Here is a 23,421-nt window from a genome sequence, read left to right as displayed (position 1 = left end):
GTGAGGGGTTGTATGATAAGTGTGGAGTTTCAAAATGCAGTTGCAATAAATTATTGGCTAGCATAAAGTGCACTACAAAAAAATCTGAGAACTATTTGTGCCATAATATTCAGGAATTTCAAATGCTCAAATATGCCCCTATACTATGCGAACTGAACAAATATGTCCTCCGATATTTTCCGTTAACTCAAGGGCATATATAGCAAAAAAAAACGTTAGGGGCATATTTGCACCAACCTTTTAACGACGGGTAAATGTGTGTAATTTCGTATAATTCAGGGGCATATTTGAGCCTTCACCGAAAGAAAAATACGCATGTTCTTTTCCATTGAAAAACAAAAACAACAAATATAATGCTTAGGAGGACATCTTCATCCTAATGTATTAGCCAAGCGAGAGCCGTCAGAATCTATGGACTAGGACTATGTTTTTCTTAATAACGACAATGTTTAGTCGGTTAGGAGATAAGATTCAGTACCATTGTTAATTTAATTCATTAATTAGGCACCTCTACTTTTATCCTTGATGCCTGTTTAATGAGCTATATTTATTATGATTCAAAAATGCACAAACTTCCTGTCCATTTTCCATAAGATTAATGATTTCGACAGTACGACACCAATGAGCTAGGGAAGTGAATATACGAAGAAGCGGCAAACAAAATAACTAAATAATTAAAGTTTTAGTTTTTTCTCAATGTCCGTGTGATAAACAGGGTCTATTGGACCAATTGATTGTAAAAATTAGTTGGCCTGAAAGGTGCGTGGGTGCTTCATGTGGTATATCAATGACATATCAATTCACATGGTTCATGCTCTATCGACTAGATTAAAAGAGTGACTCGATTGATATAAATGTGTATTCAAGTTTTGCAGGTCATTTTTAGGTAGAATACTAATATTAGTGATCTAAATTAGATCCATATACTGCTCCTAGTTATCTTTATTTTTACATGAGAGTATTATGTTTAAATCACAAATTTAAGTATTAAAAGCAAATATCACCTCCTTCCAAGTCCACTTTTGTTTCACCTAAATAAAAAGTACCCTTTCTACTGATTTGGTACAATACTATTGCACAAATGGTATCTTAATTTCTCTCATTCATTATTAACCATATTCTCGTATTTGAGCTGTGTATGAAGTTACCATTATTAGAAAGTACTTTACTCGCAATGTGAAATTTTCTAGTACAAATTCGAATTTAGTCAAGCCCAATATAAGTATCGAAAATATAAAAAACAAAAAAAAATACAATCAGTATATATAAAAAATTAAAAATTTAAAATACAAAACTAGAAGCACTCCCGTAAAAAAAGGGAAGAAAAAGACATATAGGACTATTGGGGAACCACGTGCTTTCTGTAAAATTGGTGGTGACTCTAATCAGTTAATAACTCGGTTGCTATTGGAGCATATGAACAGTCAGACATTATGGAACAAAGACATTTGGATTTGATCACTTTTGGAACTTGAGATATTTTGTTGAGTTTCAACAACCAATTGTAACTTGCCACCTCACTATACGGCTTAACTATTGGCAGTATTGTTTTCCATTTGACACCAACGCGCATACTACTTATGTTTCGCTCTCTCATTGGTCTATTCATATTGGAGCATGTCTAACCACCCCACTCTTTTCTTTTACGTGGAGTTTAAAGACCTAGCTCACATAATTCGATTTGCTAAATTTAAATATTAACGGGCCAAATTTTAATTTAAATCATATGTTTTAATACTGTTTCTTCATGCACTATTCTTTCCATTCTAAAACAAACTGTCTTCGTTTGATGAGTTTTGATGCTAAAAAATTAACTGATTGACAATTAATTAGAATGAACATAGTAAACTATAATCTTATATGACACCATGAATATTCACGAAGCCAAATCTCTTTACTTTGACTCATTTTATGTACATTTTCAAATCAGTTTAGTTGTGAAAATTTGTGAGCTTAAAGTTTTTTGTGTACTTTTTTTTATTCTTTTTTGTGTATTTTCTCATATGTAAAATTAAAAAATTGAAATTACTTCATATCTGAATCTACTAGTTTCTTCTTTTTTTGTAACAATTGTCCACCTGCAGAAGAATAAAGCATAGTCTTTTTTACTCGTGTTATGATTTCTTAATACAAGCCATAAATTAAATAATTTATTCTAGTAATGCAAAAGCCTTCATTTTTCCCAAAACAGAGAGAGTACGAGTTTACGAAGGAAAGAGATCACCATCAAGGAATGTTGTGAGATGGATCAGGGATGATATTCGTTCATTCTTCACTAAAGGTCTCATGTTTGAGCCTTGAAATGAAAAAACTCCTGGTAGAAACGGACAAAGAGTTGCCCCTCAAATATGTCATATGCGACACGAATCTAAATTAACCAAGCTATCAGATTTCGAATACTAGATAATTAAAATAACAAAAGGAGGAGTGATCAAAAGAAGGAAAGAGAAAAATAGAAAGGGGGATTATAGTGGAGGTAACACTGTTGAAGAAGGTTGGAGTGCAAGCAACGGAAATTCAGAAAGAAAAAGCCGCGTGGGTCCAAATAAGCTGCCACAGACCAAACTAGGACTAGGAGCCGTAGGATATCTCTTTTCCATCTGATGTTTAATATTTAGGGAAAAAAATTACAATATATATATATATATATATATATAGAGAGCAATAGATTTTGAATCCCCCAAACAAATGATTAGGGGTTAGTTTATTGGTTTAGAATATTTAAAATTCACCTCGAATTTTTCAAGTTCAAATTTCAAGACACTATATTTTTATTTTTCAAATCTCCTCAATGATAATCCTGAATCTGACGGTGGATGTTGGTGTCGTGATTAATCCAAATTGTGTCGTTTAATACTTATTTAAGAGCATTTGCCTCCTTATATTAACTCTCATTTCCCCCTCCGTCCTCCCCGCCTTTCTCATATCAAAAATCAATTTCCGCTCTCTCCGCATCTTCAATCTCACACTGCCAATTACCTTCTATTACTTTCCAAATTTGTAATCCTCTTCTCTCTTACTCGACGCCGCTCGCTCTCTCTTTCTCTCTCTTTCTAAAAATATCTCTTGCCTACATTTGGGATGGTTTGTTGACCAGTTCACCTATTTCTTTCCTCTGTTTTCTCTTGGTTTGACAATATCAACAGTTGAAATTCAGATCTTTTTTTTTTTGTGTGTGTGTTTTCAACCAAATTAAAATCTGGGTATTGATTGAATACCTTTTTTACGAACTGGGTTTTTATTAATTTTTAGTTTCAATACTCGTTTGATTTAACAAACCATTTCCCAATTATATTCAAGAACTCAAGAGAGCGAGCGGCAAATTGTGAGGCTAGTGACAATGGCTGCACCAGAGGAAAGTGGCAAATCAAGAACGGCAATGGGCGAAGAACTGGACTTTGATGAAAGTACCTTTGAAAGACAGCAAAGGAGGCCAGTTTTTGAAGAAGCTTCCATTTCTAACAGACGTTTCAAGAAAATCAAAAGTCCCGAACACCAACGCTATTCTCAATCCTATGCTTCTTACTCTCACCAGCAACCGAGTTTCCCATCCTCTGTTCCTTATAATAATCCCACATCCATGCCATTTCCTCCTCCTCCTCCTACTCCGTCATCGTCATCATCTTCTTCTACAACGTCAAGGCTCGTTTTCCCTTTTGCCATTGACGGGACACACCAATTGGGACCTAACACGACGCCTGTGTTTTCCCCGCAGCAGCAGCAAATGATCTCATTTTCACCTCAACAACAATGTCTTTACCCTCCGTATTTTGCAGGGGAGTTAGGATCATCACAGAATCAGCAGCAACTATTGCAGTATTGGAACGAAACGATAAATTCAAGCCCGAGAGGAAGAATGATGATGATGAGCAGATTAGGGCAAGATAGCAGGGGATATTTTAGGCCGCCTCAGGTAGTACAACCTATTTCCGCGACAAAGCTATACAGAGGAGTGAGGCAGAGACATTGGGGAAAATGGGTAGCTGAAATTCGTCTTCCAAGGAATCGGACCCGTCTTTGGCTTGGTACATTTGACACCGCTGAAGATGCAGCCATGGCTTATGACCGCCAGGCGTATAACCTAAGAGGAGACAATGCTAAGCTCAACTTCCCTGAACTGTTTATTGGTAAAAACAGAGGAGAAGCTTCTCCCTCATCTCCAATTACTTCTCAAGAAACTTCAGTTTCGGTGCAGCCAATAGATAAAGAACTACTGCCTCCGCCTCAGCCTCCACAGCCACCACCGGAAGGTGATAATCATGATGAGGACTCGGGGATGGGACCGAGTGAGGTGATAGCTAGTGATGAAATCCAAGGGAGTTTTGATAGTTTTGGTCTGATAGAAGGTTCTGGATCATCATCATCACAATCAAGTGAATTAGTATGGGGTGAAATGGCTGAGGCATGGTACAATGCAATACCAGCAGGTTGGGGTCCAGATAGTGCAGTTTGGGATGATGTGGATTACACAAATAATAACCTCATGTTTCCACCTAATCTTGATTTTGGGAATTTAGAGCCTCATAATTCTGATCCTCATCAGCATCATGATAATAATAATAATAATAATAATAGAGATAATCCATCTTCACCTTCATGTCCCATGAGGCCTTTCTTTTAGGTTCAATTTCTCATACATTTGTCCATTTAGGATTTAGGTGTTACATGCTCCCTTTGGCCATAGGAGATCTTTTTTTGACATAATCTCCGCGGATTCATCCACCGGATGCATCTCTGGCCAGGCCCGTGAGTTCATACACCGTCTTTGTTCATCTCTTTTTCCAATTGTTGCAGTTTTTAACCTGCAATGCGATCTTTGGACCCCTCTTCCACTTGATCCACCATACTTGTCATATCTGCAAAATGGCTGCATATTTAAAGCCTTTTCTTGCAGTGACAAGTTTTACTTGTTTACTAGTACTTCACACATATGTATCACATTTAGTGAGACCATATGCTAGTTTCATCAGCACTTAGTTGGTTTCCTTAGATTTTTTCTCATTTGCAGTGTTTAATTTAGTGCAGTAGTTAAATTGCCTTAGCACCAACGTCGAGGGAGACAGTTTTATGATCTACTCTTGACAATTCCTCCATCACGAGCTCATTTTTTATTCGCGAGGATGGTGAGAATGGAAGTGTGTGTATATATATGTATTGATCTTCACTTCAGATCTATATGTTGTAATTTGTTTGTTGTTGTTTTATTGAAGATATTAGTTCAGCATTTTGTTCCTCTTCTGAAGTTGATACATTTCTCCTTTGTTTGGAATCTAGTGTGCAAAAAATATTATTTTTAACAAGCATGCCACAAAGCAGAACATGCTGTCCTGCAAAAGGGTGTTTAAATAATGGTCTGCTCAACATTCAAGAAACGGCCATACCAGTCTAGGTTCATGCATGGCATTTGCAAAATATCCACTTCTATTGGAATTGATTTCTCTGATCACTTAATTAATAGTTATTATCTCAAAAAATTATTTTTTTATTGTGGAAAATTGGAAATGTGACTTTTTAAGATAAAAACTATTGACTGAATGATCATATGAAAAATCAATCCTTTTTAACTGTTTTGTTTCCTTTCTTGTTCCTCTATAAACAATGATCGGGGCTGAAACTAGAGTTCTAGCTATGTATTCGACAAAATCGAATAGTTTTGGCCAAAATCTTATATTTGTATTAAGAAATTCAGTTATATAAATAATTTATTGAAAATCCAGTAAAATATCCTTTTCTAAAATGCAGAACTATATACTCAAATTCTGGATCCGACTTTGTTAATGATGGCGATGGAAACAACTTCAAATATGCTAAGCAAGTTTTGCCGACCACGTTTATCACGAACAACATCATTAGTATATGTGATTGTTGCGTAGTAGCCTGTCTAAGACAAACAAGGTGACTCTTTCTCGGCAGATTTTTGTACTTTACTCCAAACATTTTTTTGATGTCCGTCTTTCTTTTGCTAAAAACTTGAGTATAGGTTGATATAGACTTGGCAGGAATTTATAGAATGGGAGTGCTGATATTCCCTTTGATGTTTCATCTCATCTTCTGAATCTAGTTAGCTCTGATCAATTTTTTCGTAACATTTTAATCTATTTTAAATTTATTTTATAAAGATTATGTCAGGGTTTTGCCCTGATTTTCTTACCATATTTGAGTTTTACTTTTCTCTTAAAGGAAAGTCAAAGTATAACCATAATTGTTTTATTTTTCCTGAAAGGAGAATATAATTCTCTTCCATATTTGGCTAGTCCTTTTCTTGGAGGAAAAAGTTTTGACCTCTATATATTGAAGAATCTCTCTCATACAATAAAAAAACACAATAGCATCCACAATGTAGTCATTAAAGAGTCTTGTTTAGGGGAGATAATTCTCTCAATAGGTTTTTATGTTTTATATACTCCATTAGTTTTTCACTATGTAGGTCATTTGACCAAATCATATTATAATATTATATCTTTTTAGTATATCTTCTTTGTCGTCTGATTTATCGTTGTTTAAGGTTTGCAATGATTAGCTTCCGCATGATGCCCTAATTATTTTGATTTCAACAAATTAAAACTCTATTTCGCGGGGCTCATCCAAGAACGAATTTAAGTTATGGGTTGACAAAATCAAGTAACTTTAACTCAAATCTTGTATTTATGTACTCAGTAACAAAAAGGATTATCTTCCAAAACCTATAACGTAAAATCCTAAATCGACCTTTGCTCGTACCTTGCGATAACAGGCCTTAAGCCTCGTCCTATCATAACGTTTACTAGCCACTTTTCAATTATACATTAAAAAAATAGTCACTATTATGAAATTTTAAATTCCACAAGTGAATTTTAAAATGCTATATCTCGACTTTTAAAACATCACTGCACCTTCACTACCTCAGATTCAGACACTAAACACATAATATAATTAGTGAACTTTTTACAAAAATATATGAATATATTAGGAAGTGAGCATCCACCTCTTTAAATCTTAAACCGACTCATGGCAAAACAGCATATTTGCTGGATTAATAAAGAAAGTCAATGCATTTAATAATATGTCATTAGCATGCTTTTTAGTCCTTAGTTATGTTGTTAATCCATTGAGAGGGACCCAGTCGCCGGCCCATGAAATCAGCTAATTTCGCAGTTAGAACGTTACAAACATCATTGTAGCCGAGATGAGAAAATGATATGCTTTAAAATTGTCAGCAAATAATAAAAAAACAAAAATATCTAAAATGTTGTGGTTAGATAGCTATGGATTACGTTAAGTGGTCCTCGCGTAGAACTAAAGCATGCCTAACATTTGATGTCATGGAGCGGCTGCAGCTCTATTATCTCCACAAAATTAAATAAATTCCCCTATAATTTATTCGATACAATGTTGGTGTATACAAGTTAAATCTATACACCAACATTGTAACGAATATATATAATATCGGTGTATCTTAATATGTTATCAATCCTAGTTATCATTTGATAAAAAATTGAATCTCTAGTCTAACTCAACCCCAAAAACTAATTCATAAAGTGAGGATTGACCAAAACAACATTAACCTGTCACCCACCACCGATGTAGGAATTCAAAACCTCCGCAACCCCAGTTACCCACCGATATGGGAAATCGCCTATGTTATCCAATCTTGTACAATAGGGACAATATAAGATGAGTTTCCAATAGCTGGTAAATCATATATTGTGATAAGCCGGCTCTATAAGAAATGAACATTGATCTAGCTAACTCTCACAAAATATCTCATGAGGTGAGGATTGCTCAACAATCAAGATCATATAAGGAGACCACATAAATCATCGATCCAAGTGGGAACTCAACATCATTTAAATAATCTCATAGCGTAAAATTTCTTTTATACAATCAATATATATAAATTAAACTCTTAAAATATACACATAGACTTGAACATAAGTTGTGTTTTCATGAGCGAGGACAAAAACAAAATCCGAGGACGAGACGTGGCAATACGATTTTGATGTTACCAAGCTTCTAATTTATTCGGCAATCAATCATCCATAAACATAGGACAATATTTAGTTAGATGTTTAACTTTGTTTCCGTAGTGATTTTTTTTTTTTAAAAAAAACAATTATTGCTTTTGACAAGAAAAATGTCGAAAGGAACTAATTAGAAACATTCAAAGTCCACAATATTGTGATAGAAAAATAGCGTTCAAAGAACTTGTTCTGCTAGGGAATAATGTGTCATCAAAGAATTCATCCCAAAATAACTCCAAAAAAATACAATACTTAATACCAATACAAAACAAAAGAGGAAAAAGAATGAAGTAACAGAGAAAATAAAATAAATTGAAGGGGAAACTCAAAGCTTATATTAATTAAAGTTAGGGGCTAAAATACATAAGGGGCTGAAAGGTTCACCAGTGATGTCCTCGTCGTATTAAATTGGATATTACTTTTCTCCCTTAGTTTATATACTATATGTCACATGACTCATAAGTAGAGACCTGAAACATTATTTTATATTCCCTTTCTCTCATGGGCGGACCTATGTAGAATTTTTGGGTGCTCCGGCACCCATTAAATTCAGTTACGGAGTGTATAACTGTATAGAAAATATAAAGGAAATAGATATAAATAGTTAATAGAGCACCCCCGAACTCAAAATTCCTGGATTCAGCACCCCCGAACTCAAAATCCTGGGTCCGCCTCTGTTTTTCTCTTCTTACATAAAACTTAAAGGCGTCCGAAATATGTGACTTTATTTTTGAAGAAATGGAAAAGGAAGTTAGCATGTAAATGTTTTAACGAGGGAAAACGGAGTTAAGAAAGTTAGTACATGCTCAAGAAGGCTTTTACACAAATAACCCCTTTTTAGACCATCATTCAAAATTTGGGTTAATATCACTTTAGGTCCTTCAGTTATTGGCAAATTTTTATTTTAATCTTTGTGATATCTGACTAAACACATTTATCTTAAATTCTTGAAGTGTACACTTTTGATCAGTTTGCTTGGGGATAATCACAGATTTTCTGAAATGTTAATTGTTCTACCCATTTAATTACTCGTGTCATATTAAATTTGTATTATTACTCTATATTTGAGGGTATTTACATCTAAAAATAGCCTAAACGTGATATGTTTCCAACATAAAGGGATAAAAAATACGCATTTTAATTAATGGAAGGTCAAATTGCTGAATCTTATATACAAGGACCAAATCTATAATTAAGGGACCAAAAGTGCTATTACCCCTTTAAATTTTATCCCTATTTTTGAACAAAAAAATCGTGTGCACAGATAACGCAAAACATTAGACTATCGTTGACGTCTATAAAAATTAGATCATGTTTTAATGTTTCACATAAGATTTTCAATTTGGTCAAAATGAATCTTTAGACCATAGTGTAAAAAGTTCATAAATTGCAACTTTTTTGCGCTGATTGTCCTTTTGGGGTGGTCTTTAAATTTTATCCCTCAAATTGGTGGTCTTTAAGTTTTGCCCTACGCTTGAAGGTGGCCGAAAATACCGAGGTTCTGGATTCAAACCCCCGATTAGGCATAACAATAAAAATAATTTAGTAAGGCAAGACTTTGAGAAAGTCTGCGTTATGCGGCATAAGTTGCCTTAAGGCATAACTAAAGTTATGTCGGATCCGGCATATGTTGCCTTAAGGCATAACCAAAAGTTTGCCTTATAAGGCAACTTATGTTGGACTTAAGACAACTTATGATATCTCCGGCAGAGGTTGCCTTAAGGCATAAAAGTCTACCTTATAAATTACCTTAAGGCATAAAATTTATGCCGGATCCGGCATAACTTTAGTTATGCCTTAAGGCGCTTATGTCGGATCCAGCATAACTTCCTCCAAGCCTTGCCTTGAGAAATTATTTTTTATTTTTATGCAGGAGCCGGGGTTCGAACCCAAAACCTTAGGATTTCTAGCGAAGGGAAAAAATTAAAGACCAGCAATTTGAGGGGGGGAAATTAAAGACCACCCCGAATGAGGGGCATTCCTGCTAATTGATAGAAATGAAAAAGAGAGTCACTTACTAAACATTTGCTCCAAAAACGGAACAACCACGAAAATATCTGGTCTTGAAGATTGAATCTTAGTTGGGCCTCCTCCTACTCAATGTAGCCCTCTGATATTAGGCCCAGCCCAGTCCAAAAAGTGGTAAGCCCACCCAATGTAGGCCTCTGAATATAAGGGCCAGCCCAGTTCTATCAGCGTATGTAGAGCAGGTAGTAAATATCAAGGAGAATCCAAACTCAAGCATTGATTGGCTAGAGGAAGCTGACATGGCACTCTCCAGATTTCTCCATTACCATCTTATCCTTGTCCCAAAGCCCAATATCCTTCTGATCTGATTTTTCATTACAAATGCCCACATACCTCCAAATCAAACTACTTAAATAGACACCCCACCCCTACGCCCAACCACACCTTCCTAATAAGAGAGTTGTAATAAGAGTTATTTTGATTAACAGGTCTAATATGGCTCTCCAAGCAGCATCTTTGCTTCCATCTGCATTTTCCCTCCACAAAGAGGTAAAGCTGCAAACTTCTAATCAACTAAACATACTTTGTTAATTACTAACCTGAAAATTGAACAAGATTTTATGTGACTCAATTGTGGCAGGGTAAATCATGTGCCACTCTCAAGGACAGTAGCTTCTTTGGAGTGGCATTATCTTGCAACCTGAAATCTAAATTCACTACTGCTGCAGAAAACAAGGTATCCCAAATACAGAGTCTATGTTAGTTTTTATAATTAGTAGGCATTTGGACATGAATTTGGTGATATTTGAAACAAAATTAGTATTTGAAGTTAAGTTGAAAAAAGTTATTTGAACATGCGTTTCACCTGAAAAAATGTTGAAGTTTCGTGAGTAACAAAAGTTAACTTGAAAAACTCAAGTTCCAGTTGGAGTGAAAAATTTGACTACAATGTATAACCAAACAATTTTTTAAAAAGAAGTTGAAAATTGAATGTCCAAACGGGTTCTTACTGTGCAAGTTGTTAAATAACTTTCTGCTAAATGAAAAAGTATAGTAGAGCCCAAGAAGCAGAATTAGAGTCTCCTCTCTTCATGAAAAGCTATTTTAGGAAGACAAATTACTTACCAGAGTAAAAAGCAAGAAGCACAATATATTTCAAGCTGCAAAAACAGTACAAATATTTTAGAGTACCAAATTCTTCTTGGGTCAGTCCAGAACATACAATTGATGAATTTTTACAGTTTTAGTTACTCCATTTGAAGCAAATGAAAAACATATTTAAGACCTTTTTCTTGATCAACCTGTTTTGTTGCTTGACGCTGGTTCATCAAATCAGAAATAAAAACATCTAATTAGAGCAGAAAAAGAAAAGCATATCGCCATTCCTTGACGAAAATGCCAATTGTGCAAATACCTATCTCTAAACAAATAAAGCCAAGTTTTTGAACCAATGTCTTTCATTGCAATTCTGAACATATCTCACCTGAAATCCACTGCTTAATTCCTTTATAGAGAATGAAATAAACTTATATCGTTTACTCTTCACCTCTGGATACTGATGACATACTACATTTTGCGTATCATGGAATAGGAATTGACAAAGAAACTAGCGGTTGTACCTATTAGAGCACAAACAGCTGCTACCACTCCCGCAATCACCCAATCCACCTCAGAACAGAAGAAAACCCTCAGGAAAGGCAATGTGATAATTACTGGAGCCTCCTCTGGTTTAGGACTAGCTACAGCAAAAGCTATAGGTGAATCAGGAGAATGGCACGTTATAATGGCCTGTCGAGATTTCCTCAAGGCTGAGAAAGCAGCAAAATCAGTTGGCATTCCAAAGGAAAACTACACTGTCATGCATCTGGACCTCGCTTCCCTTGAAAGTGTCCGACAATTTGTAGATACTTTCCGACGTTCAGGCAGGCCACTTGATGCGCTAGTCTGCAATGCTGCAGTGTATTTACCAACTGCTAAAGAACCAACTTTTACTGCTGATGGATTTGAGCTTAGCGTGGGAACCAACCATCTCGGACATTTCCTGCTTTCAAGGCTGCTGTTAGATGACCTCAAGCAATCAGATCACCCACAAAAGCGCCTTATAATTGTTGGCTCCATTACAGGTACTGGTCTGAAACTCAAAGCTTATGCTCCCATATCCAGCATACTCGACTTCATTGAGCAACTTAATGTCAGGTCACTGTCAGTAAAGCTAGGAACAAATTATCAAAGCTTTACAGCTAGAAACTACACATATTTCATGATACATAAAATGCTGGATAGCATGTGATGAACATATGAAAGATTTCGGGTGTGCTCGGTATGATGGAGGAAAACATTCCAATTTCTCCATGTTCAGTTGGTCAAAAATTTTGAAGAACATTTTCTCTAGGAAAACAAGGTCCTTCAAAATGAGGAAAACGACTTCCCTAATGGAAGTAGGGAAAAGTGGCATTCCACATTGATTGTGTCCTCCCCGCCGCCCTCCAACACACCTCATCCCCATTCCCTCCCCCCCCCCCCCCCAAACAAAACACCCCCACCTACCATAATATTTGTCTAGATTATATACAGATACATCACACTAGATAGAGATCATATTCATGGAATACGATTCACTTTCAAGATGCCTTGGTGGTGAAATGGTAGACACACGAGACTCAAAATCTCATGCTAAAGAGCGTGGAGGTTCGAGTTTTGGATTATTTACAAGTGGTATTCAAGCTCTTAGACTTTTAGGATAATATTTTTTGCTTACTGTACGGAAACAAGAAAATAAGAAACCCACTTATTTTCCTGGAAAACATTTCCCTTCATACCGAACACCTCCTTCATAGTTGCTCTACGGGAATGAGATGGGAACAATCACTGGTTTGCTCTGGGCTTCTGATGTACATAATTTTTTAGCACTTTCTAAGTGCTATTTTAATACAAATATTACCTTTTCAAAAAAAAAAAAAATGCTGGACAGCATATACAGCTCCTTATAAATTGTCATATTAAAGGAAACCGAACATGATTGAAATCTAATACTATAATTTTTCTGAATCAGGAAACACAAACACTTTGGCTGGAAACGTGCCACCAAAGGCAAATCTTGGAGATCTGCGAGGACTTGCAGGAGGATTGAATAGTTTAAACTGCTCACCCATGATTGATGGAGGAGAATTTGATGGCGCCAAAGCCTACAAAGACAGCAAAGTCTGTAACATGCTTACCATGCAAGAGTTTCATAGGCGTTTCCACGAGGAGACTGGAATTTCCTTTGCTTCCCTCTATCCCGGCTGTATTGCTGAAACTGGTTTATTTAGGAATCACATTCCCTTGTTCAGGGCTCTCTTCCCACCATTTCAGAAGTACATTACCAAAGGCTATGTATCTGAAGAAGAAGCAGGAAAAAGACTTGCACAGGTTAGTTAAAATTAGCAAACTTGGACACCTTCATCCCTCGCATTTACAGACTGAATTATTAACTACCGCATGAAGAATATCACTTAATTATCTGTGCTATAAATTCAGGTAGTACGTGATCCAAGCCTTGGAAAATCTGGTGTCTATTGGAGTTGGAACAGTACCTCCTCCTCGTTTGAGAACCAGCTGTCGAAAGAAGCCAGCGATGCAGAGAAGGCACGCAAGCTATGGGAGGTCAGTGAGAAGCTTGTTGGACTGGCTTAAATGGACTGGCAATGGCGTGGCTTGTCTTTCCATCCAAGCCAAGAGAAGTAGTGTATATATGAGATAGTTCTTTATCAAAATACTTTTGGTGTTTATTGTTGATTAATTTCACCAAGATAGAGTTTTCAGGTAGGTAGGCAACAAGTTATTGTAATGATATGAACATCTCAAGAATTGATCAAACAGAGAGTATATGATCCATCATGCTATTTGCCAAATTAAGATAAGAAGACTGGTATTCCAAATATCCATTAAAATCTAGACACGCTACTTGTTAGTTGTTACTGTTCAGAATTTTCATTTGCATCCTTTTTCTTTTCTCAGATTCAGAAACTTTTGCTATAGTATATGCACTTCAAATGAATAAAGTAACAAAGAAACAGATTAGGACAAAAATACACTAAAGAATTGACATTAACATTTATGATATGTCAGTGATGTGATACAGTGTGCATGAGAAATATTCCAAGCTCTAGACCAACTGGCCTACCACATACAGTATAAAATATACCCCTATCACAATTCAAAATATAACCAATTTCGAATTCCAACCTGAACTGGTAAACAATTGAATGAAAACCTCAAGAAACTAGATATCTCATAAAACAAAAATATATTGCATTCGGTCTTGTTTGAAGAATACAAACTAACATTGCAATTACTCAGCAGGCAAAGCCATGCAACCACATCCTTTTTTCTCTTCCCAAAACAGCCTTTAATTTTCTTCAACCAAGTTTTATGGTTCTCACATTTATAGGTTTGTCGCACCCATTTCCAGGCATAAATAGAATCAACGAGATCCACTGCCAGAAACCAAACTATGAAACAGTTGATGATAAATAAAAGAAGCACAAAACACTGAATAAATATCAACTCCATATTACAAAAGTATTATTTCATAGAGAATTAACATCTTCACTGTGTTTTTAAACAAGTAGCAGAAAAATTACCATCATATACGCTCAGGATTAAGGCAAATTTCACTGTGATAGTAAGCATGCATAAAAAAAAAAATCACTATGATATGAATCATTCAGAACATAACATGTTCACCCTGTTACATAAGCAGCACAAAACATTACCATTATATATTACCAGGATCAAGACAGATATTTTCACCTGCAGTAAGCATATAGGACAATGACCAACCAATTATTCATGCGAATCCAATTTTTATTCATAGTTTTCGCCAGTGTAAATACAAAGCTGTTGGGGGTGCAATGAACTTAGAGGTGGATATTCAACCAGTCACTAAACTTGAAGAATAAGATCCGTAACCCAATGAAAGAAGAAACTGGAAAAAAATAATCTTTCCGACTTACCAATTAACTTAGCACAGTTGGTCATTTGCCAAAACCTGGACAAGGTAGCACTAACTTACCAGCACCTGAAGTTTTGGCCAAGAGAAGTGCAAAATACGGTTAGGCATCAGCACCACCTTAACATAATTTTCGATTGCAAATTATAAATCTGAAATATGGAACATCATACAGCATAAGCTTAGAAATTCTTTTACCACAAAAACAGTTGTCAGCCCTCAGTATGCATAAAGTTCAAGATGACTCAAATTACAGTCTTCTCCATCTGGTTCTGTCAACCTTCTTAAATGTCAAGTGAAACAAATTGCTGAAGTGTTTTTCACATTGGAACATGATAAATATGCTAATCCATCCTGTTTCTGCTAGAATATGAGATATGTACCAAACAAAGTTTGTCACCCTATAAGTTAAAGGAAGTTAATGGAAAAGCTTCAAAATTGAAGCGGAGATGTATATTACCTTACCAAATATATAAAAAATGAAGAGGAGATGTATAAGCAAAGAGAATATTAGAACTATTTTATCAAATAAAATTAGGACAATACGATTGGTTGTTTGAAGAGAGAAATTGAGGAAGCTATGCACAGGCTATTTGATCCAGATCAAAGAAAGGTAGCGCTTCAGAATCAATTGACCTTCGAAGGAGAGAAAAAGACAAATGGGGGAGAGAATCTAACCCTGTGAGTCTGCCCAAGATCCAGTTATTGTAAGGTCCATTTTGCGGGAACTAAGGCAGAGGAGGGACTTAACTGCTGGAGAGTTAACTGCTGGAAAGTTGAAGGAAAGGAAAGACTTGATCTGCGAATTTTTCAGTCACAAGGAGTCACAGACTCTTGTACATAGGCAGAAAAAACAAATAATAAGACAAAGGAAAAGTGGGGGAGCGGGGCGAGAGGCGAGAGAAAACCATAAAAAATGGCTCAGCAAACCTTCCGATAAAACCATCTAACTTGATCATGTTCAGTTTTCCTGAACCTTACCAAAAACGAAATTTGATGGTGTCATGAGTGGTCTTAGCTGCAACACCTGCAGCTCCCAAACCTATTCAATCCTTTTAAAGGACAAGCCTCAAGAATCATGGCATAGACTACCTTTTCTAATAAAGCATAAGATACATCAATATATTACATCTAACAACCTCACACTGATACCCCACCGAATGAAGAACAGAGTTCAGTGCAATAACTTCCATTGCCTACTTTGTTAATTTTACAAGAAAGCATCAGTTAAACTTATTTGCCATCTCTCACCCTAGTCCTTTAAGGTTGCAAGCTTTTAGGTTATGCTGCTTTTCGCTTCACCAAAACTAAGTGATTTTCAGTTCCACCTAGGACAAGTTTGTACCCCTTCTCCACTAAGGTCTGCAAGATAACAGCCATGAAGGAAACCCACATGCAGAGAAAGCCCCACAACCTTAACTTAGGTAGCTGAACATTATTGTGCTTCAATTGGAAATTATGTTTCACGGATTTGTACCTAGGCAAGTTTTAAGCATTTGCTGAGGACTTATGTCCAGTAAGCTGCAAATTCTGGAGCCGGTTGCTTCCATTGGGTTGGGTAAGCATGTACAGAAAGTGTGTCGTCAGACCAGTATACGCTTATTCCAAAACGTAACTTAATACATATAACGGTTATTCCTAATTACTCTATAGCTACATACAAGACCAATCCATAAAATGCTCAGAAAACATAGAAATCAGTTAATAAAAAGGGCACAGCCCGGTGCACAAAGCGGCGTTAGCAGGGTCCAGATAAGGACCACACCTCAAAATCAGTCATTGAATCTTGTAAATCCAAAGTCAAGCCATGAGCTGATGCACAGCATGTGCAGAACTTCAAAAGTACTTATTTGCAGAGACTAAAAGAATATGAAAAATATGACTGTCGAAGGTAAGATTACACCGAGTAATTAAATGGTAAGACTAAAAGAAGAGATCCTTGTGTTTTGTTAAGACATAAGCTGTCTCCATCTCAGCTCTCTGCTACATATGTCAATATAATAGGCATTTCCACATCCACGCATAACTTTAAAATTTGCCATGAACTTCATTAGTTCAAATTTCACTAGCGAAATAAAAAGAGTAACATACTTAAAAGGTACATGAGATCTTTGATAAAACATAAAAGGCATGTGAAAAAAAAGAGATACGAGATTATAAAGGAAATACGGTAAACTCAAGACAAGCACAAAAATGCAGAAACTTCATCAGTGTCAGACTTGAAATTTGTTTTGCATGATCTGAAAGAAAAGAGCTTATATCTTACGAAGTGACAGCATCAATACGAAATCCAGTAACAAGAAGACTGCAGAGCAAAGTCCAACCTGATAGAAAATCTGTCCTGGCAGAATCTCACTGTAACTGTCAACATGTCAGATAAAGCTTTCTGTCAGTCAGCATAAACTCTAATGAAATTCTGCATCCCAAGTATGCTAAAGCTGAACGGCTGTGGAAAATATTAACTTTATAGAATCTCAAAAAACCACTGATGTCAATTGCAACTAACACAATTGAACAAAATTCAGCACATAGTAAGAATTCACACCACAAACCTAGTGCAAGCTCCCCGTGTGCTTGCATTTTTCAAAAATGCAATTGTATTGTCTTTTTTTAAGAAAGATAAGTTTTTTATTGATAAGGTGGTACTGCAGCAAGTACAAAGAACTGGATTGCAATTGTATTGGTCCTTAGGAGACAGTCAACTAAGATGGGAAACAGTAGAATTTAAAAGCATTTCAAGTGACATGATTCAGATACCTGAAAGTTAGCAGGTTTATCAAGCACTACTATACCAATCCAGACTCATGACCTTACTTGAACAGGATCTGTTCTACTATAACAATCCACACTCGTTGCATCAGAAGTTCAGAACAGTTTTGATTAAAGTTACATCAGAAGTTCAGAAAAGTTTGAGCATAGTTAAGTGTCTAAATTCTGAAGTATTATGAGTCCAGCTCTTGATTGCTTCTCTTTATCCATCATTTTCTTTTGTTTCTTTTGTTGTCTTTAAAGTTACCCTGGTAATTACTCATACAAAAAAAAAGTTTACACAGTGAATTTTAGTTACCAAACAAGATTGAACCTTCTATTAAGGAAATCATCGCACTTGTCTCTAAAATAAAATTAAAAAAAAAAAAAAAAAAAAACATAGCGTTGAGAACAATATCAGAAATATCCATCCAGCCATAATATGAGAACTGGAAAATTGCAATAATAAGCTCACCATGACGTGACAAATACAACCAAGATCCAACCATTTGAAGTACAATTCAAACAAGGATGTTTTCACTACTGTCTCCTAACCTATAAATCTCACTAGATTATCAAGTACAAAGACTCACACATACAGCAGATTAATTGTGGTTATTTTCAGCCAAAGTCTCCTCCTTCTTTAGTGTGGCTACCACCTTCTTCAGTATGCTTTCAGTTGGTTCATGAGAGTTCTCTACGGCCTTTGCTGTAGCTTGCCATTTTTCACCATGCTTTGGCTCTGCAGCAACACATCTCTTCAGCACATCGCTCCTCTGCTCTTCTGCTCCATGCTGCTGTTCAAATTTGTAGTACAATGCCCAGAAATCACCAATATCTGGTGCAAGGGTCACTGCCCTGTTGAACCAATTTCTTGCTTTGTCAACTTTCCTCTCCTGCCAAAACAGCTTAGCGACAGCAGCAATAACATGGGGATCATGATCACACTTCTTTAAAGCGTCAGAGCTCTTGGTTTTTCTTTGAGGCCGAGGCGCCATCTCAATTGAAGCAGCCCATAGAATGCCACTGTTGGGGCACTCCTGCAATGCTTTAGCCATGGAAATATCAGCTTCCCGTTTGTAGCCATGCCTAGCTTCAGCCCGCACAGCTGCAAGCCATAGCTCAGGGTTCTGAGGATTCTTCTTCCTGGCCATGGTAAGAACTGCTCGAGCTTTGCTCAGCCCATTCATCTTCTCCTCTAGAGAAGCAAGGGATAGCCAAAGGGGTATACAATTGGGGCAATGCTTAATGCCAGACTCAAAGGCATCCTTTGCCTTGTCAGAATTACCAAGTCTTTCTTCCAACTGTCCCAACATCAACCAAAGTTTGAAAAATGAGGGGAAGCGCCTCAATGCTTCGTCCAGCAATCTCCTCTCCTCATCCACATTTCCAAGCTCTCTCTCCACAATGGCTGACTTCATCCAGACACGTTCCAAGCCTCCCCTTTCACGTGCCTTAGCAAGAAGCTTCCTTGCCCTCTCTGTCTCACGGTTCTCAAACTCAAGCTTGAAAGCAGCAAGCCATATCTCCTCAGAATCAGGAATTGCAGCGAATGCTTCCTCCAGAATTGCTCGAGCTGCAGGAACATCACCAGCAAGCCACTTCTCCTTGGCACCCATCAACCATAGAACCTCAGCCTTTGGAATGTAGGTAACTGCTTTTCGAAGAAGTGCATCAAGCGATTCCCTAGTGCCATGGCTTTTCTCGAGCTGTGCAGCTTTAAGCCAGATGCTTTTCTTAGTTCTAAATACAGTAAGAGCATGTGCATAAATGTATTTTGCCGTTTCAATAGAACCCCTTTTCTTGCACTCCTCAGCATCAGCAACCCAGGTCCTCTTCCTATCTTCTTCCTCAACACCAACCCCAACAGTGTTATTTATTATAGCTTGGCAAGTCCCAAGAGAACCGGCTCTTTCACATCCTTCAGCCTCCTTCATCCAAGCCTCCCTGTCAATCTCCAAACCTTCATTCTGCAAAGCCCTGATTGCCCTTTCAATAATTTTCCCAACTGAAGCAGAATTCCCATTGGCTTCTTCAAGCCTAGCTGCAGTGATCCAAATGGCAGGCTCTTTACGTAGCTTTTCTCTAGCCTTGTTAAGTACCTTCTTAGCATTTTCATAAGTTTCCAACTTAGCAAGAGCAAGCCAAAGCTCCACATGCAATGGACAGCATTCCACAGCCCTCTGAAGCAAAAGTCTAGCATCTTCTTCATTAGCCAACTCCACAACAGCTTTCCACAACCTCACCGAATCGGGGATATGCTCTAAGCCTTTCCTCAACACACGGCTCTTGTTCGCTGTATCTTCCTCCAACTTTGAAGCCTGCATCCACAACTTTACCGAGTTAGGATTTGCTTTAACACCTTGAGCAATCACTGCCTTAGCCTCCAGCGGGCTCGCCAAACGACACGCCTCCAACCAAACATCCTCATTCTTAGGACACTCTTCACAACCTTTCTTTATCAACTGTCTTGCTACCTGCATCTTCCCTGCAACCTCCTCCAATCTAGCAGCTGCTATCCAACCAGGAGGATGCTTCGGATTCGTCTGAGTAACCGACTTAAGCAACAACCTAGCCTTCTTTATATCGGAAATCTCAGCATCGCTAGTAATCTTCATACTCTTCAAATCAGTCAAATATCCCTTAGGATCCACGACCGTTTGCCCAGTAACCGAGTCCAAAATCCTATCCAACCTCACCGACAACACGGTTCCTCTCCCTTCACCCACCGCAGTCAAATCAGCAACAGGCGTCTGCGAAGAAGGCGTCTCCATTCCACCAACTATCCTACTCCTCGGATCCAACGCACTCACATGCTCTTTCTCCTGTCTCGCCTTCTCCAAAAGGGTATCGGGAACAGGCACGAAACTCTCAAACCTCTTCTTCTTATTCCGTAACGAATAATCCCCTATTTCAGGTATACTATCCCACTCATCACTAGACAATGTATACAATTTCCTCTTCAAATCAGCAAACTGTTCAGTAATCTTCGGATTCGAAGCTCGATACTTCTCAATCTCTTGCTTTAACCTAGCTTCTCTCCTATCTTTCCGCCTCGAATCCATTCTCTGATCAATACTCTCCCAAATAGCATCAGCTTCTTTATCATCCTCATCATACTCAGCTGATGCAAACAACCCCACATCATTACCTTCAAACTCATCAAATTTCTGATTCTCATCATACCCTTTTTCCTCAGCATCATCCTCATTATCATCTTCCTCTTTCCCACGTCCCCGACCAACACCACCGGGCGCCGCGGGTGCCTGCGCACCCGCTGCCCGATCAGGTAGGTCGGGGGCAGCACGGGCCGGGCCGATATCGGACCGGGTCGTGAATCCCGTTGCCCCACGGCCCAAACCCGCGACGTAATTCGCGGGGGGCCGTGTGTTGAGGAAATCGAGCCGGGCTTTCGGGGCAACGGGTGCTTGCATACCTCCTAACAGAGGGATGTGTAAGGTTAGGGTTGAATTTGGGCAAATACCCAAATCGGATAAGGGTTGTTTGGGGTTAATTAGACGTTTGCAGGATGAATAGAGGCGTTGCTGGGTGATTGGGATTTGGGTTTTTTCGTGGATTTGTAGGGTTAGGGTTTGGAGTGAAGATGTAGATGGATTGATGTTTAGGGTTAGGGTTTTGTGATTTGGGAGATTGATGAACACCATGACTGTTGTTGTTTGAGCAAAATTGTTTGCCAGAATACAGACTACTTTCAGTTTTTTGCAAGTGTTGAGGCAAGTCGGTGTAAACTGAAAATGGAGTCCGATAGGCGGTTTAGAAATGTATAACAGACCTTTTACTACTAGCTTAGCAATTTTTTAAGAAACTTTATTAGTACAAGTGTACATATCTAATAAGTTCTTTTTTTTTTTTTTTTGTACCTAAATAAATGATATTTCTTACATACTTTAGTAAAATGTGGTATCAAGATTGATCTTTGGACGAATTTGATTTCGTTTTTAGTTTATGAAAAAACAATTTTGCGTTTAGAGTTGATATAAAACATAGAGTGCTTCGATTTGTGCTATAAACTTTCGAAAAGAATATAACTGAGGTCCTCGAATATCATAGATACTTTCATTATATATAGGTGAAATAATGAGAAATAATTATTCAAAATCTAGACTTGCTTACTAAGCTTATTTCTGAATGTTCGGAAAAAGAAAAAGAAATCTTTTCACCAATGCTATTTGGATTTTGGATATGATAGAGCGTAAAAAAATTCTTTAGAATAGGGGGAGACACCATGCCATGTAATGAGCAAAATATGTAAAAATCGTATTGAATAATGACACGTAGCAGCAACAACGAGTCAAATTTGAGTCAACAGGTAAAAGGCTTGTGTGGACTCGGAGAAGTAGTGTTGAACCTCGTCCCTGGAAACAGAAGTCGTAAAGGGTCTAGGGAATCATACCAATGCACTAAAGCTCAATGTACAACCATTACAGGAAATCCTGGGTCTCCCTCAATATTAAATGTGCATTATTATTCTTTATTGTCATTCATTGTCATAAGTCATAACATTAATATTGGTAATACAAAGGGCGCGATTCATGGATCGTGCACCTCACAACTTTATTATGAATAAGACTTCTCGTTCTATTGTAAGGGTATCTAAAATCTAATAACAAAACAGGCATTCTTAAGCAATTTCTTTACTCTTGTTCGTTGTTTACAAAGATAACGCTTTGACAATTAGTTCGCCCCGAGATTCTAGCCTCGTAGCGTCACCAAGGCTCGAGCTATTTACTTTGAATAATAATATTTTTCTTTACGATTATCTTACTTGTTCTTGTCTATTATTTTATTTACTTGATCATATTAATCCTCTTGTCCATAATTTTCTTAAGTTTCTTAAGATTGGGGAATTTTCTTAAAATCGGGTAATTTGATTTGATTTGGTCTTTCCATCCAAATAGGGGTACAAGTGGAAACTTTGTAGACGGCAGAGGTATATTTGTTCACAATTACTAACGAAGGATAAAGTTGGCTAATAAAACAAAGTAAAGGGTATATTTGGCCATTTTCCCCAAAAAAATTACAAGTTAGCTTACAATAATTTTTTTAAATCCATTTTCCGTAAATAAATAAATAAAAGGGATAATTTCAGAGACCTCCCCTCACCTTTAAACTTAAAACACTCACTTCCATTGTGGTTTCAAGTATTACACCACCTCCCTTATTTTGATGTTTTTGTAACCAAACTTATTTCAATGATCAGAATTGCTCTTTCTTGACATTATATTGAATACTACTAAATTTTGGACGAAAATCTTCAAAGTTAACTTTAGGCTTAGAAATATTCACCTACAGCGCTCCACTCTGCACCATTTTTCATTGAATGCATTTATTTATTTATTTCTTGTAGTAAACTACAGAACTTGATAATTGTACTATTTAAACATATTCAATTTTAGATGTAATCTTTTCAGTTACATATGTAATATGAAGTACAAAAATTGTTAATAATTTATTAAAATAAACATAGTTTACTATCGGAGAAATAAAATACTATCTGGTACGTACTTGCAACTTTTTTTATACTTGAACTTGTTTATTTATAATTCTTAAGTCCGAAAAATTATCAAATCAAAAATTGTATTAATTGATGTTAGATGAAAGAAGTAACGTTTATATTAATATTTTTCCGCCAGTAGGCATGTAGCATTACCCATTGATTTATACTTCTCAATACTTATGGTTAATTCTTTA

General features: G+C 36.9%; 3 protein-coding genes across 3 annotated transcripts; 2 read left to right on the top strand and 1 right to left on the bottom strand.

The window, feature by feature from the left end:
* Positions 1–2,894: 2,894 nt before the first annotated feature.
* LOC132618507 (ethylene-responsive transcription factor ERF054-like) lies at positions 2,895–5,253 on the top strand. Its single transcript, XM_060333546.1, has one exon. The coding sequence runs from the start codon at positions 3,341–3,343 to the stop codon at positions 4,619–4,621; it is 1,281 nt and encodes a 426-aa protein (XP_060189529.1). The 5' UTR covers positions 2,895–3,340; the 3' UTR covers positions 4,622–5,253.
* A 5,094-nt stretch (positions 5,254–10,347) lies between these two features.
* LOC132616645 (protochlorophyllide reductase, chloroplastic) lies at positions 10,348–13,890 on the top strand. Its single transcript, XM_060331191.1, has 5 exons — positions 10,348–10,517; positions 10,609–10,704; positions 11,560–12,091; positions 13,021–13,379; positions 13,488–13,890. The coding sequence occupies exons 1-5, from the start codon at positions 10,464–10,466 to the stop codon at positions 13,641–13,643; spliced, it is 1,197 nt and encodes a 398-aa protein (XP_060187174.1). The 5' UTR covers positions 10,348–10,463; the 3' UTR covers positions 13,644–13,890.
* A 4,236-nt stretch (positions 13,891–18,126) lies between these two features.
* On the bottom strand, positions 18,127–21,510 carry LOC132616644 (protein STABILIZED1). The gene has a single exon (XM_060331190.1). It carries the CDS (start codon positions 21,372–21,374, stop codon positions 18,315–18,317), a length of 3,060 nt encoding a protein of 1,019 aa, XP_060187173.1. The 5' UTR covers positions 21,375–21,510; the 3' UTR covers positions 18,127–18,314.
* Positions 21,511–23,421: the final 1,911 nt, after the last annotated feature.

This window comes from Lycium barbarum, chromosome 11 (genome assembly GCF_019175385.1).
Source record: "Lycium barbarum isolate Lr01 chromosome 11, ASM1917538v2, whole genome shotgun sequence".
Lineage (NCBI taxonomy): Eukaryota > Viridiplantae > Streptophyta > Magnoliopsida > Solanales > Solanaceae > Lycium > Lycium barbarum.
This window is presented reverse-complemented; position numbering and strand designations above follow the sequence as displayed.

Excerpts from the sequence above, each read along its gene's own strand:
- LOC132618507 (XM_060333546.1), top strand. The coding sequence starts at position 3,341 with ATGGCTGCACCAGAGGAAAGTGGCAAATCAAGAACGGCAATGGGCGAA.
- LOC132616644 (XM_060331190.1), bottom strand. The coding sequence starts at position 21,374 with ATGGTGTTCATCAATCTCCCAAATCACAAAACCCTAACCCTAAACATC.
- LOC132616645 (XM_060331191.1), top strand. The coding sequence starts at position 10,464 with ATGGCTCTCCAAGCAGCATCTTTGCTTCCATCTGCATTTTCCCTCCAC. Across the intron at positions 10,518-10,608 it reads CATTTTCCCTCCACAAAGAG|GGTAAATCATGTGCCACTCT; the intron begins GTAAAGCTGCAA and ends CAATTGTGGCAG. Across the intron at positions 12,092-13,020 it reads AATTGTTGGCTCCATTACAG|GAAACACAAACACTTTGGCT; the intron begins GTACTGGTCTGA and ends TTTCTGAATCAG.